This window comes from Populus alba, chromosome 17 (assembly GCF_005239225.2).
Source record: "Populus alba chromosome 17, ASM523922v2, whole genome shotgun sequence".
Taxonomy (NCBI): domain Eukaryota; kingdom Viridiplantae; phylum Streptophyta; class Magnoliopsida; order Malpighiales; family Salicaceae; genus Populus; species Populus alba.
In genome coordinates, this window is record NC_133300.1 from 20,894,354 (window position 1) to 20,910,226 (window position 15,873).

At 35.0% G+C, this 15,873-nt stretch overlaps 2 protein-coding genes and 1 long non-coding RNA gene across 4 annotated transcripts; 2 read left to right on the top strand and 1 right to left on the bottom strand.

Moving 5' to 3' along the window:
- Positions 1 to 1,936: 1,936 nt before the first annotated feature.
- Positions 1,937 to 5,374, top strand: LOC140954176 (putative disease resistance RPP13-like protein 1). The gene has a single exon (XM_073405584.1). It carries the CDS (start codon positions 1,937 to 1,939, stop codon positions 5,372 to 5,374), a length of 3,438 nt encoding a protein of 1,145 aa, XP_073261685.1.
- Positions 5,372 to 6,412, top strand: LOC118037120 (uncharacterized). The gene is made up of 2 exons (XR_012168560.1): positions 5,372 to 5,566; positions 6,073 to 6,412. It is a non-coding gene; the product is annotated as an uncharacterized lncRNA (long non-coding RNA).
- A 4,731-nt stretch (positions 6,413 to 11,143) lies between these two features.
- On the bottom strand, positions 11,144 to 13,311 carry LOC118037119 (beta-carotene hydroxylase 2, chloroplastic). Of its 2 annotated transcripts, XM_035043014.2 has the most exons (7): positions 12,783 to 13,310; positions 12,629 to 12,688; positions 12,460 to 12,531; positions 12,199 to 12,333; positions 11,882 to 12,007; positions 11,705 to 11,761; positions 11,144 to 11,597 (listed from the first exon to the last, which is right to left on the bottom strand). In XM_035043014.2, the coding sequence occupies exons 1-7, from the start codon at positions 13,182 to 13,184 to the stop codon at positions 11,520 to 11,522; spliced, it is 930 nt and encodes a 309-aa protein (XP_034898905.1). In that variant the 5' UTR covers positions 13,185 to 13,310; the 3' UTR covers positions 11,144 to 11,519. The 2 variants fall into 2 exon arrangements, with proteins under 2 accessions (XP_034898905.1, XP_034898906.1); XM_035043015.2 differs by lacking the exon at positions 11,705 to 11,761 and having other exon boundaries at positions 12,783 to 13,311.
- Positions 13,312 to 15,873: the final 2,562 nt, after the last annotated feature.

Here is a 15,873-nt window from a genome sequence, read left to right on the forward strand (position 1 = left end):
GATATCGAGAGGCAGTTCATCGTTGGCTATACAACCTAATAAAATGGAGTTTCAAAGAGGAAGAATCAAATTATGATGAAGATGATGAAATGTATATTGTATTCGAAGAACCACTCAAGAGTTTTTAGCCTGAGTCAATGTACAAAATTGTTTATTTGATTAATAGGTGTTTTATGAAGGTTGTTTAGGTTAAGATGCCATTTAAATCTTAGAGCAAAAATGATGTAGGGCAGGTTGATGAAGGAATCCTAGACCGACCAGAATATTAGTTCTATAAGGAAGAAAACACCGGTCCTTATTTAACATAGACTCCTATATTGGGGTCCCTATTTTGCTAATATTGTTGCTTAAGTTTAGTATTTTGATTTACGTCTTTAGTAGGAATTTTTCTATTTTACCTTATTTTGCTATTTATTTCCGTAAGTGATTCTCTTATTAGAATTAGGGTTGGCAGCTTATAAATACAAGCAGCCCCCTTTATTATAGTCACTCTTGATTTTGAATAAGAATTTCTTTCAAAAACGTTACTCTGTTACTCATGGATTCGAGTATTGTACTCTTGCTTGTGGATTCGAGCATATATATATATAAAAAAAGACGATGATCTTTTTTCATTATTAGTTCTCCGCTACGTGTATCAGAGCAGGTTTAACTTGTTCAGATGACGAACACATGGAATGAACATGAAGCTCTTGATGGCGGAAATCGTGAAGAAGACATGATTACGTAGGCTGAATTCATAATTTTCCAGCGTGAAACCCAGCAAGTGTTGCAAGCAATTCAAATGACTCTTGCTAGGCTGATGACAAAAAATAACTAGCAGCGTGAAGGTGAGGTGGGTCGCGAGAATTACAGAGAAAGGATCGACCCTGCTTACGAGGAAGAACTAAGTGATGATAAAGAATATATTGAATACATGTTTTGGCACAACCGACAGGGACAGCTTAATGTGGGAGACCAAGAACCTCGAACTTTCCGTCAGTTTTAATGCTTATCTTCAAGTTGAGGGGTTAGGTAAAAAGAGAATTGTTAAAATATTAACCCAACGATACCTTTTTAGAAAACGATTTTTTGGTTAGGTAAGAAGTGCCTTTCTTGAATTAAAGAAGAAGAAGAAGAAGAAGAGCTAGTGGGTAGAAAAGAGAATGAGGGAATTTATTAAATTTATCTAGATGAGTTTTTAATTCTTTTTCAAAGAAAATGAATATATTCATTCTGTTACTAAGATAAAACTAGGGAACAATAGAATTTATTCATAATAAGAAGGATTCTAAAATCATCTTCATTAATTACAACTCAACATTAGTATAAAGTCCAACCAATCACAAACTTTTAAATATGTAAAAAATAACTATGTCAAAGAGTACTGTTTCATTATAAGAAAATATTAGTTAGAATATTATTTAACAATTTTTTATAAGAACTATTTAATTTTTTTTCAAAACGAGAGAAATTAATTTATAAGTTTAGTTAAGTTTGTTTGATAATGAGTTGTGTGTTTATCACATGGTTTTGTTACCTGTAGCTTGTGGTTAAGAATAACATTTATAATACAGTAGTGGTGTATATATATATGCCTGAGAAATTATATATATATATATATATATATATATATATATATATATATATATATATATAAAATACACTCTACAGATGCATGAACATGTGATGTTAAAGCCACTTGCAGACAATTTGATTGTCTTCGAAGTGCTATGTTATTAGATTTTTCATCTCTATCTGGTGCAGTGCCACTCAACCCTTCAAGTTGCATTATTATAATTTTTTATGTGAACTTTGTCGAGGAGAATCCAGAGCATTGATTATGATATCTTTCGTCCCCGTCTCAATCCCTTCTTTCCCTACTTTTACTTTTACTTTTTCTTTGAGCACCATTTTAGTTTCTTCTTTATTCTCACACCCTTTGCAAAGACTTATCATGGAGGCTGTGGTAACTGCAATAGGGACAGCATTTCTCAACAGTGCTGTTGATCTTTTGGTCCAGAAGTTGGGTTCTCCTGGGGTTCTGGCCTTCTTCAAAGGGCGGAAGCTTGAGAAGGCACTGCTGGAGAAGTTGACCGAAACATTGAATGCTGTCAATGGCCTGCTCTCTGATGCTGAGGAGAAGCAGATTTCTGTACCAGCTGTGAGGACTTGGCTTGTTGATGTTAAAGATGCTGTCTATGAAGCTGAAGACTTGCTGGACGAGGTTGAATATGAAGTTCGAAGATCAGAACTGGAAGCAGACTCTCAAAATGGAACAGATCAGGCGCGAAGAATGCTCTCCTCTTTGAATTTTTTTCCCTACAAGAAGAAGGAAGAGGTGGTAGAGAACTTGGAAAAGATTTTTGAGAGACTTGAAAGATTGGAGGAAAAAGCGCAGACCCTTCAATTGATAAGACAGGTTGGAGAAAGACCGCCATCACAGTTTGTGCCAACAACTTCCCGGCTAGGTACTGGTTCGCATGTTTATGGCAGGGATGATGCTAAGAAAGCCATAATGGAGTTGCTCTTGTCAGATGACGCAAAAGGAAAAAGCTTAGAAGTGATTCCCATCGTGGGTATGGGCGGGATTGGCAAAACCACTCTTGCGAAGTATGTCTACAACGACAGCGAGGTGCAAAACTGGTTTGATCTGAAAGCATGGATCTATGTTTCACAAGATTTCCATATTCTGAAGCTAACAAAAGATATTCTGAAGGAGGTTGGTTTGTCAGATTGTGATTCCATGACTGCTAATCAGCTTCATAGTAATCTCGAAAAGAAATTGACAGGTCAGAAGCTATTGCTTGTTTTTGATGACGTTTGGAGAGCCGATCAGTCAGAATGGGACTTCCTACTCACGCCTCTGAAGTCAGGGGCACAAGGAAGCAAGATTGTCATTACAACACGCGACACAAGTGTAGCATCAGCCCTGCAAAGTGTTTCTCCTTATCGTTTGAAGGAAATGAGCGATGATGATTGCTGGTCATTGTTTTCAGAACATGCCTTTAGTGGTCCAGATTTCAATCTAGTTTCACAGTTCAAAGAAATGTTTCGTTCAGAAATAGTGAGGAGGTGCAGAGGCCTGCCTTTAGCTGCGAGATCACTTGGGAGTCTCTTGAAGTCTGAAACAGATGTTGAGAAATGGAAGAAAATAATGAAGAGCAATCTGTGGGATCTGCGGAATGACAGAATTCTTCCTGCTTTGAGAGTAAGCTATTATTATTTGCCATCACATCTGAAGCGATGTTTTGCATACTGTGCAATTCTTCCAAAAGGTTATTTTTTTTCAAGGATGGAAATTATCCGATTTTGGATGGCCGAGGGTTTTTTAGTCAAGGGAGGAAATAACGAGATGGAAGAAGCAGGATGTGAGGTTTTTGAAGATCTTTTGTCGAGGTCATTTTTTGAGCGATCGGATGACTCTTCAATATACTTCATCATGCATGACTTTACAAATGATTTGGCAAAATTTGTGTCCGCAGAATTTTTCTTTAGCCTGTCTGATGGTGAATCATGTTGCAAGTTTTCAAGCAAGACTCGTCATTTATCATATTCAGGATATAATGACCTAGACAATCTTGTCGGTAGTGATCAATTTCAGAATTTGCGAACCTTCCTGTCATTACCTAAAAGGTCAATGCCAAAACAGTCCCATATCTTCGAAATTGAACAGCTCTGGTATACCCAAGAAAAATCTAGAGTCGCTGGCTTGGTGAGCAAAGCAGCGTCATCCTTCATTCAAGGCATGCAGATAAAGGAATCCGACAAATTATTGTCAAAATTCAAGCGTCTACGAGTGTTATCTATCGTCGACACGCCTTACCAGTTGCCCGGTTCTATTGGAGACTTGAAACATCTACGGTATCTAGACCTCTCTCGTGAGAAAATAAGGAGGTTGCCCGAAGCTGTGAATTTACTGTACAACTTGCAAGTTTTAATCTTGAATGGTTGTCAACTTCTTGTCGAGTTACCAGCCAAGATGATGAAATTTATCAACTTGTATCATCTTGATATTACGGAAACAAAGTTATTGGAGATGCCACCGCAAATAGGCAACCTATCAAAACTTCAACTGCTGACTGATTTTTTTGTGGGTAAACAAAATGGGTCCAGCATCAAGGAGTTAGGAGAGCTCAAATGTCTACGAGAAGAACTCCGTATTTGGAACCTTCAAAATGTTGTTTGTGTTCGAGATGCTTTGGAAGCCGATTTGGAGGGCAAAAATTATATCAAGAGATTAATGTTGGTATGGAGCGGTGATACGGATGATTCACTGCATGAACATGCCATACTAGAGCAGTTAAGGCCTCATGCGGATGTGGAAGATCTTGCTATTGTTGGTTATGGAGGCACAAAACTTCCGGATTGGGTTGGACATTCTTCTTTCTCAAATATAGTAACTCTGACGCTTCATGGATGTAAATACTGTTACTCCTTCCCACCACTTGGCCAGTTAGCATCTCTCAAGACACTCTCAGTCAAGGAATTCAATGGAGTCGAGGTTGTAGGTACTGAGTTCTATGGAAGTTGCACTGCCACAAAGAATCCATTCAAATCCTTGGAAAACTTAACGTTTGATACGATGCTGCAATGGCGTGAGTGGATTCCTCATGTTGTTGAAAATGAAGGCAGAGCTTTTCCATGCCTTCAACAGCTTTGCATCAAAACATGCCCCAACTTAACTGGCCAGATTCCCGGCATCCACCTTCCTTCTCTATTGGTACTCACGATTGCAGGATGTCCTCAGCTCGTGCCTTCCCTCCCATCCACATTACAAAGCGTCATTATTGATGATCTTTTTCTCAAGTACCTCCCTCTAAATACGTTACCCAAGTTAAAGCAACTTCTGATCCGGAGATGTCCAAATCTCGAATTCCTTTGTGCACAAGAGGAACCTCTCGAAAACTCCACATCTATCAGTTCCGGGAAAATCTTTGAGTATCCAAGTCTGGAAGAACTTTCATTACGCCATTGCCCAAATTTGAAATCAGTGCATTGCTTCCTCCCTTCCCTTGTAAAACTGAATATAGATTATTGTGATGAACTTGAGTCATTTCCTGGGTTGGGTTTGCCATCTTTTCCTGCAATGGGATTGTCTTCTAAATTAGAATCAGTTTACATCCGTAAGTGCAACACACTCTTTGCTGGTCGCAAGCAATGGGATTTGCAAAGACTCCCTTCTCTTTCAAGCTTCTCTTTCAGTGGATGTGAAGAAGTTGAATCCTTCCCTGAAGAAGATATGCTCCTGCCCTCAACACTCACATCACTTCAAATCTCTTTTCTTCCTCATCTGAAATCTCTTGACGTCGAGGGGCTTCAACACCTCACTTCACTGAGAAAATTTAGAATCATTCGCTGCCCTAAGCTCCAATCCATGCCACAAACTTTCTGAACTATCTATCTATGCATGTCCCTTGCTGGAACAAAAGTGTCAACGGGAGACGGGGGAAGATTGGCCCAAGATTTCTCACATCCATGATATATGGATTAATAGCCATCTGATCATTCGAGGAGAAGTTTGGATGTGATTTTCTCTTTCATTTTCTTCATTCTATCAACACAGTGAGGTTATTACTAATGAAAGGTACCTTTTCCTGTCAAGTTAATTATCAATAACAAGTACAATATTCATCTTTTGTGATCAACTCTTCGTGAATTCTTGGCAAGTGTCTGGTCAAAACTTTCTTTTTCTATGCACATATTATACTCCCAAGTTTTTCTCATTTCTGATTGCCTACTATGAGAATAGCAGGATTGGAATGCTTCCCCTGGGCATATAATACCATTCTACTAGCTCATACCTAACGGTTCCCATGAGTATTTCGTTTTCATGCTATTCCTTGCCCGTTTCATAGTTGCTGTTATGAAATTAATTTGTGGTAGTTTTTTTGCAACTATCAACAGTATTTTCTTGCTTAGTTCATTAACTATTCATAGATGTTTTTTCACTGATTTATTAACCATAATGCTAATATTTTTTTTCTTTTCAAAGACGAGTTTCTATTATGCCACTGATCAATTGAACTGAGACTTCCGCCTAAGTTATTGAGGGTGTAGGTAACCTTATTTTTGTGATGGTTCTGTTCGCAGGATCATGAGAGTCTCAAGAGCTGTTCAGGTCTATGTGGGGGGTCAAGGTCAGCACAAATGGTCGATGGAAAAAAAAGATGGATGAAAGAGGCCATTGCAAGTTCATGAAAAATGCAGCAGCTCAGGAGCCAGCACATCCGAAGTAGTATATTTAGTTGTGCTGTTCAAGCAACAAGCTCTGTAGCTACAACTAAAGATCACTCCCTTCTCTAGATTGCATCCCAAAGTTGGAATATCAAATATCATATGATCATTTGTATCATCTCTGCTCTTCGATGCTCTACTGCACATAACAATTTGTTATTTTTCTATGAATGAATCCTCTGCTTCATTGTACTCATGTTAATTGAGATATCCATTTCACACTACTTCCTTTAGTTCGGATCAACCTGGTAACCCTCCAATCCGGAGCACCATAAGAGCATTAAGAAGTTAGAGTTGAGATGGATGGGAGATACTAAAGTTTCGCAGTATGAATGAGGCATGCTTGAGCAACTACAGCGTAACAAGAATGTGAAAGATCTTGTTATTGGTTATGGGGGAACAAAACTTCTAGATTGGGTAGGACACTCCTCTTTCTCAAATCTAAGTTGCTCTGAGGCTTAGTAGATGTAAATACTGCTCCTCCTTACCGCCACTCTGTCATGTAACATCTCTTAAAAAGCTCCTGATCAAAGCTTTTGATGGAGTTGTTGCTGTTGGCTCTGAGCTATATGGAAGTTGTAGTTCCACACAGATTCCATTAACGTCTCGAAAAAAACAAAGAGAGTACTTCACTCATTACAAAATTTGTTCCTAATTTAAAGCAGCTTGAGATGAAGGAATGTCCAATTGTTTAATCCCTTCGTGCACAAGAGGAACCTGCTGAGTGTTCACATTTGGATCAGCTTCCATTAGAAGATTGCTTTGGCCTGAAATCAGTGCACTGTTTCCTTCCTTCCATGGCTAAACTACAAATAGCGTTTTGTGATGAACTCGAGTCATTTCCTGGAGTGGGTTTGCCAGCATTTCCCCTTGTTGGTTTGTCCTTCAAGTTAGAATCACTGATGATCCGATGTTGCAAGAAAATCCTTGCTACCTGTAAGCAATGGGATTTGCAGAGACTCCCTTCTCTTTCAAGCTTTGATTGCGGTAGATATGAAGAAGTGTCATCCTTCCCCGAAGAAGGTATGCTCCTGCCCTCCAGACTTAACTCTCTTAGAATCCTTTTTCTTCAAAATCTGAAATCTCTGAACTTCAAAGGGCTTCAACACCTCACCTCCCTTGGAGACCTCAAAATTGAATTCTGCCTTTACTCCGATCCATCCCTCTTCACTTGCTTCTCTATGTATCAATTATTGCCCCTTCTGGAAGAAAGATGTGAACAGGAAACAGGAGAAGACCGCCACAGGATTTCTGACAGAAATTTGCAAGCGTTCACGTGGCCAGGTGGCCGACGCATATTGCACACACATCAATAATTTATATATATATATATATATGTTAAAAAAGACTATCATTTTTAGAACCAAATAATTAACAAATTCACCCTAGAAAGATGCTAAAAGAATTTTCATTTTAAAAATAATGGAATCAGTGCTTTGTTATAATTAAGTTAAATTTTATTTTTAAGGATATTAAAGTAAACTCACCGTATAAAAATGAATCTTGTAAAAATATCAAATATACCCTTAGGCCAATTCAAATGGTTTTTTTATATATGAGCAAGAATATAATTACATTATTATAATCCAAGGTGAATATTTGACCACGAGATTTCGTTTCTGCTAATAGTATTTTTTTACTTTCCGACAAACCAAGATTTGTGCAAGGTACACTCAACAATCATCACAATTTTCAATCCCTTCGTTTCAATGCCTCTCCTTTCTACTCATGCAATATCCAAGACGTCTCAACAAAGACTTTTGGTATTGACAAGTTCCTCGAAAAGATTAATAGGCAGCGCACGAGAAAATAGAAAAAATCAAACCATAAAAAAAAACTGATTAAAATTTTTAAAAAATTGACCGATTCAGTTCAAGTTTAAAATACCGAACTCAAAAAAAAAAAAAATAAAAAAAAAACCGAGCTAAAATCGAATTAAATCGAGCCAAACCAAAAAAGTTGAGCCGAACCAGTTTAAACCGGTTTTTGGCTAAAAAACTACCGGTCGGTTTAAACCTGTTTTGGTTTTCTGATAAAAATCAAACTAAATAAAAAATAATTATCTCATCAACATAAATGATGATAGTTATAAAATTTGGTGGATTTCATAAGCCAGTTCAAATTCTAGAAGGAAGCTTTAATTTATTAACTTAGATTGAATCATCTTTGTTTTAATATATCTTAATAAAAAAATTAAAATAATGTTGTTTTGAAAAAAAAAAAATTAAATTATTTTTTATTTAAATTTTAATTGGATTAATTAAATTATAGGTTAATTTTTTAAATCGATCTAATTTAATTGAATTAACTTCTATCTACTGTAATATTAAACTTGAACGATATACATCTAAGATAAATAAATTAAAAAGATGATTCGTCGAAGATAGCAAGGGCTCCGTCGGATTTGGTGCATCTTTTTAGGCTAAGGTCAATAATCAAAGTAAGAAAGAGAAGGCGTTGTCTGCTGGGCTAAACCAATCAACGATGATATCGGAACATATATTTTATAATATAATTGTTCATCCTTTGATCGGTTTGACCCAAGGAAGATATGTTTTTTTTTTTCCACCTTTTTTATTAAACTAACGAGATAATAACTACGTGTGATGCTAATGCTCACAAGCAGTTGACTGGTGTAAGAAGATGATGTCAACGCACAGAGAAATGTCAGTGTGAGTCTCCGTCTCCATCCTCCACTAGCCTTAGAATCAAGTGCTTGGGTCACTAAGATCACATCTTCCATGTTTTCTTTTATTGGAAGAGTTGGGTTTGCAAGATGGGCCATTATTGCTGAGTTAACACGTAGCCTATGACCAAGATTATTGGAAACTTCTGGGAAGGAAGATCAGATCATGCAGTAATCAACAATGGCGGCTGCCGGCTAGGATGATCTGAGTCATCACCACTCACCAAAGCTTGATGGGGTGATTTCTATACACACTAGTTCTGGACGTGTGTCATTGTTCACCCTCCTCTTTAGCACCACCACGAAGGTGGGTGATGAAAGCTTCAACTAGTGTATGTCAACAAATTCAAAACCAAAAAAAAATAAAAAATGATTGTGCTAAATAGCTATTATAATAATGCAAACCGTTAATTACAGTTATCGATCATCTAAATAGCTCAGTGGTAATTTATTGATTTTTTAATTTATCACATTTAATTTATGAATACGAATACTTTTTACTTGAAAAATAATCTAATTACAATCCCCGGTACCTCCTCTTTAATCTGATGGTTTAGAAAATACTTAAACCTTAGCTTTTGGTTAGAGATAGTGAAAACAAGGAAAAATATCTTAAATTTCATTTCAAAACTATCTTATATGCGTATTTATTTTAGGATTATATCTTCATCTCTCCGGCAAAAACAATTTATGTCACTTTTATATTTATTAACCAAACAGAACCTTATTTATTGAGTTGGCAGAAAACTTGGACAATTATGGAGGTAGATTTTTTAATGAGGAGCTTAAATATCCTAATTATCCAATATTTTTTTTTAGTGCTGTGATTTCAGATTCAATCAAGAGTAACTACTTACCATTAGTGTCTATGGTTTCGGATTTTTGCAAAAACTTATGGGATTATTTGATATTATTATTTCAGTTTTCAGTTATAATTATTCAAAATTCAAATTGAAAACACAAAAAAAAAAAAAAAAAAAAAAAACTTATTTATTTTTGTTCCTTGCATTCAAAAACATTAGAAGATCATCAACATGCGGTCAAAATTCTTCAAATCTAAAAAAATAATAATCATGTAACTCCATTGGTATGACCCATTAAAGGACTCTTGTAGCTAATTAACATTGTTAGGTTTTAAACTCTACCCTGGTAACAAGACGTAGTTTATACAATATTTAGACTTGTTTGGATTGAAAAAATATAAAGAAAAAAATTAATTTAATTTAATCCATTTAAAAATATAGATCAACTTGTAATTCAAACTCGATAAAATTAATTAAAAAATTTATTAATTTTTTTATTTGTTCAAAAAAATTATTGTTTTATTTTTTATTTTTTTATCAATTTAGATTAATCATTTTAATATATGATCTCAATCTTTTCCTAGAAAAATACATGAATCGGGTTTGATACTTTGTTAGGTTGAAGGTTTGATGGTGAAATATACCCGTTTGTGTAGAGATCACCTTTTAATTACCAGAAGGTATATTTCTCTTTAAAGTTGGACCGATGAGTGTTAAAGGAAGTGGCCTACCATCTGCCTTTCTTGATCAGAAAAGTAGTCTCCTGCCGACTGCACTTACTCAAGCACACCACATATGAATGATATAGTGCGTGCACATGGTGATTGGGACGTACTCGTTTATCTTAAATTCCACTACGCATTAATAGAAAAAAAAAATGGCAGTTCATATCATAGTGTTATTAAACATGATTTAATTAGGCATGCTAACCCTAAGCCTATGCTGGATTTATTTTTCGAACATGTTGATTGGATCAAATCTAGTTAATATTTAACAAGAATTTTTTAGAATTTTAGTTATAAACAATATTATTTCAGGGTTTTTTTTTAAAGAAAATATAAGTTTTTTAAAATAAAAAATGACATTGTTTTTGGATATATCTAGATGAACCAAATCGATTTAGCTAACCTACAACCTGAAATCTTAGTCAAGTCAATCTGATAACTATCGTTAGAATCTAACACAGGGAAAAATGATATCCAGAAGGAATTTTGCGAATTGATGGTATAAGAATCAAGCGATGAGATTTCTTTCTGTCATGATGAATATATTCGAATTGGAGGCCTCTTGAAGAGAGAGTAATGCTTGTGAACTGGGTTATACTTTCTTGTCAAAAAAACTAAATGATGTTGAATGTTTAGCAAAATTAACAAGGAAAAAAAGGATTTTTTTCTTTTTTGAAAGATAAACTTATCTTTAATTTTCCCTTTTCTGATACTTGAAAGAAAAACACAGTGGTGAGGATAAAGATTAGGTGCTAAATCAAGTACAGTAGAAGTAATTCTCTAATTTCTGTCATTAGGAGATCTGTACAGGCACCCACATTTACAAGCTTAAGCTACGATAAACAATCATTTCGGGTTCAAATATGAGGGGGATACTATAACAGTATGAGCAATGAATATTTTTGCAACGTTTTTATTTTTTTACTACATAGTTCCCACATTGAATATGCTCATCCTACATATCTATTTTCTTCTTGTGGGGTATTAAAACATCAACCAAACTCAAAATCTTTTCTCATTGATGACTTTGCTGAGCCTCTAGCATTGAGAATTGATAAAAAATTGTTCCCAATTTGACAGATTAATTAATCACAACTCCTTGTATGATTTGGTTCTCCTACTTATCTCTTTTTCCAATTCTTCAAGGCCTCCAACCTCCTCAATTTCCTGCACAACAAATATACATATATGTAGGTTTAGTTTAATTAGAGTGGTTTAGCTATACAAGAATATCATCACAATCTTAAAGATAAGAGAATGTCCTGGAAACTCACCCTAGGTCCTAGAAACAACCCATATGGGACACCATTGAATTTGTCCGAGTGGTGGATCTAAAATCGACATCAAAATCAACAGCGAATATCTTGATTGTCAGATTTTGGAACCCAGCAAACAATGGCATCATGTGATTATCAAAAAAACAATGACTGGTGGCATATTTTTATATTTACCTTGTGAGCTGCTGCTACCTTTCTGAAGTATGGGACATCGGCAATGGGCCCCACTGGGAATCTCTTGTGAACAAGGCCATCATGGACAAACATATAGGCTATGCCAAACACTGTAATTCCAAGACCCTGATGAACCAAGTCAACCAAAACAGAGGGTGAGTTTGGGAATTAGATTATGATATTCTAGTCAATAGTCATATACTTAGGAGCTTAATTAATTTTTCACCGGTCAATCAAGGAATGGCAATAAAAAATTGGAAAGGCAGGTAGCGCACCAAGAAAGATTTGAGAGAGAAAGGAAAGAGAGTGAGACTTACAGCACCAAAACAAAGACCAGGTACAAGGCCCTTGTTGAAGAAACCATAGGAGAGAAGGGAAATTGCAGGGACTGCATTGGTTATGGCAAATACATCGTTTAGCTCAAATGGCCCATCTCTTGGTCTATGGTGAGACTGCGACAGGGACATATTTTTATTACCAAAGAACTCAGCTTGATTGTTTCTTGTATTAAAAAAATTTGAACTTTTTCTTGCGTTTTCATGGAAACAAAGCTAGGAGTTGGATAGCAATAGCATTACCTCATGCATATGCCACAAAGAAGCATGCCATAGTGCTCTATGAGCCCATCTCGCCCAAAATTCCATCCCCACCTAAAAACAACAAAACTTCAAATTTAGCCTCAAGAAAGGAAACCCAATAGATTATTTTTCAGAAATAGCCCAAATTGCGACAGAAATTGATACTTACAGCAGCACCTACTGAAAGAGCAAATGTACCAAACATTTCAGACAAAGGCACTTCCCCTCCCTGTTGCCACACACAAACCAATTTTAGAGCCTATACAAGTTGAAAGCTGGTTCAAGAATACACTAGATTTAAGACAGGAATGAAAGGAAGGTACCTCAAGCCAATAAAATCTGTAATAAACAGCCATAACAGCCATGGAAGTAATCCCAAGACTAGACATAACAGCAGCAATCAAATAAGTAGCTCTTTCTTTTCTCTTTCTTTCCAATCTTTCTGCCACGCGAGGTGTCGAGATCTGATTTTCATTAACATCTTTAGGCACCTCTTCTTGTTGATTCTGGATATGGGCACTGCTCGGTTTTGTTTTATCTTCAACTACAAAACATACAGCAAGGCTTGTTTTTCTTGGAACTTTTATTCCATGGTGTAAAAAGCTTTGGTGTCTAATTGGTGGGAAGAAAAGTGAGGCTGCTGTTACTGGTTTTGGAAGGAGGTGAGAGACGGAGTTGTACCGGAAGGGTTTGGGTACAGTGGCGGCGGTGAGTCCTGCCGCCATGATAGGTGGTTGGTGGTGTTGAGGTTTTGAGAGGGGAAGAGAAAAGGGAAATTGGAGGTGGTCTGGAGATGATGGAGTTGTGGGTTTAAATGAAGGAAGACCACGAACTAGTTTGGGTGTCGTTTTGGGGGGCATTTTGGAGTTAAAAATAAATGGCGTGGAAACAAGAGGAAGATTCTCCCCAAAGTAGCCCTGTTTGTGTTCTTCAAATTTCTGTGTTGCCACTTTCATTTATTTGTCTTGTTTTTTTTTTTTTTTTTAATTACTTCTTCTTTTCTACGAGGGTTGAATAATATAGGATTGAAAATAAAATGATTTTATTGAAACTTATCTTTGTTTCTTTTCTTGAAGACAAGAAAATAAATTAAATAAATCCCTTTATCACCTAAACAAACACCTTCAAAATTGTTGTTTTTCTTATATGAAAATCTTACAATATCTATTTAAAATTATACAAATGCATTGTTATTTTCTATTTTATATAATAATAGAAGAATCTTTCAAATTGATTTTATAATAATTTTATTTTATTTCCTGAAGAAACTCAATTTGATATCAAATATTTGATGGAAACCATTTTTAGACCATAATTGGATCATAAATCATAGTAATTAACCCATAATTGAATAACATATGATATATATATAATAATATTATTCTGAATAATTTATTAAAACCAGCATAATTAATGTATCCAATGCTAATAATATCAACCAAATATGTAACATGAAAATAATCACTTTATTATTATAATAATAACCCTTGTTTTTTCTTTTTAAGATTAGAAAATTAAGCGCCTTGAGATCACCAATGCAATAAACTTTCTTTAATATAATATAAATAATTTGTTAATGATGCTTTTGTAGGTGTTTCTTGTAGAAAATACTACAAAGTATTTTAAAAATGTTCAAAGATATTACTGTTTTTATAATATACTATTTTTTCAAAAAAAATTATATTTTTTTATAAAACAATCACATATGTGATACCAAGATCCATTAATTACGAGTCACAACTAAACCATGAAATTGGTAGGTATTTGCATAAATTGTTGTCACTGGCTTGCATGACTAATGCATTCAATACTTTAATGGTGAACATAATCTCACATGTAATACAAGATCCATTACTAATTTTATATGAACACAATGGTTTTATCTATGATGATTCTTTGAATTCTAATTAACCAAGATATTTTTTAAAAATTATGTTTATTTATTTTTAAATGATGATTTTATAAATAAGTTATTTGGTCAAAAACCCATATTCTTATAGAATGATGATGAAAGCTAGGTCAACAAAAATATTTAAAATACACTTTCTTTGTCATAAACACGAATTGAACAAACACATCTACCTCGTAGTTCTACAAGAAGCCAAATTTGTGACCATCCAAATTTCAAATTTCAAATAATAATAATAATAATAATAATAATTAAAAGAAGAAGAAGAAGAAAGCTAGAAAGTGAAGTGGATTATAGCGTAATTTGGAGGAAGTAAAGGGTCAAACAACAAGGAAGTGGAGGCTAATATGTGGACACGACTACGATGACACATGTCAGAATCAGACAGGAGAATATGAGGTGATGAACCGCCTCCAGATTGTCTAGGACACGACAGCGAATCACATTGGACCTTTCATAAATTTGGACTTGTATTGGGCTTCACTCGCTTTCCTACTCTACCACGTAGTATCCAGTTTCATCTCTAACCCATCATCACCTTTTTGAGAGCTTCTTGTCTGCTACTTGGCACGTTTTCATTGGCTGATTTTAGATACACATGTTCATTTTTTAGCCATCTATTGTTAAAACCTTTGTTTTCAATCCGGTAAGACTCTGTAGTCTGTTGATTAACCTCAAAACCCGGGCCAATACACATTGAACCGGGACCTAGACCCAGTCCAGATTGAGTTTAAAAAAACCCGGTAAGAGTTGATATCAATTTCTAATACACTGATGGATCGATCCATGAATCTATTAAGACTTGATTTAATTTTATTTTTTTAAATAATATCATTTTAATTTTTTTAAAAATATTAAAATAATATTTTTATTAACTTGTATCAATTTATATTAAATTGTTTAATTTATAATTAGAACTATGAGTTGAGTTTGAGTCGTAAATTTTAATAATATGATTGAAAACAATAATGAGGGCTTTACTTAAGTTGGATTTAAAATTAATTTAATCAAAAATCTGATGCAATTGACCCATTCAAAATGATCAAAATATGATTAAGTTAATTGATCTATGCAACTTAATGGAGTCTAATATAAGATATTAAAAATAAATAAATTAAAACGGCATCTTTTTTTAGTCCTTGTAAGACAACCATGGATAAAACCTGATACAGGAATTGTTTGGTGATATGGTAGCGTCCACGTTTCCTGCGATTTCAAGATTGCAAATTGTTTGGTAATTAATAAACACGTGTTATTGTTCATTGGCTCCCTTGTGTTGTTGTGTTTGAAACGCGATAAAAGGGGAAGCAACTTCTACCTGCTTTTTGTGCGACAAACTGATTCATGCTACTGTTCAATGAACAGTGGAGTATGTCTCCATTGTTCACTACATAATTTTATTTTTTTTTGTTGAAAACAGTGGAGGCATGCATCCGTTGTTCAATGAACAGTGGAGCATGCCTCCATTGTTCTCTAAATAGGTTTTTTTTTTTAAACCAGTGCAG

Excerpts from the sequence above, each read along its gene's own strand:
- LOC140954176 (XM_073405584.1), top strand. The coding sequence starts at position 1,937 with ATGGAGGCTGTGGTAACTGCAATAGGGACAGCATTTCTCAACAGTGCT.
- LOC118037119 (XM_035043014.2), bottom strand. The coding sequence starts at position 13,184 with ATGGCGGCAGGACTCACCGCCGCCACTGTACCCAAACCCTTCCGGTAC. Across the intron at positions 12,334-12,459 it reads CTTTGTGGCATATGCATGAG|TCTCACCATAGACCAAGAGA; the intron begins GTAATGCTATTG and ends TCCCTGTCGCAG. Across the intron at positions 11,762-11,881 it reads AGGTAGCAGCAGCTCACAAG|ATCCACCACTCGGACAAATT; the intron begins GTAAATATAAAA and ends TGTCGATTTTAG.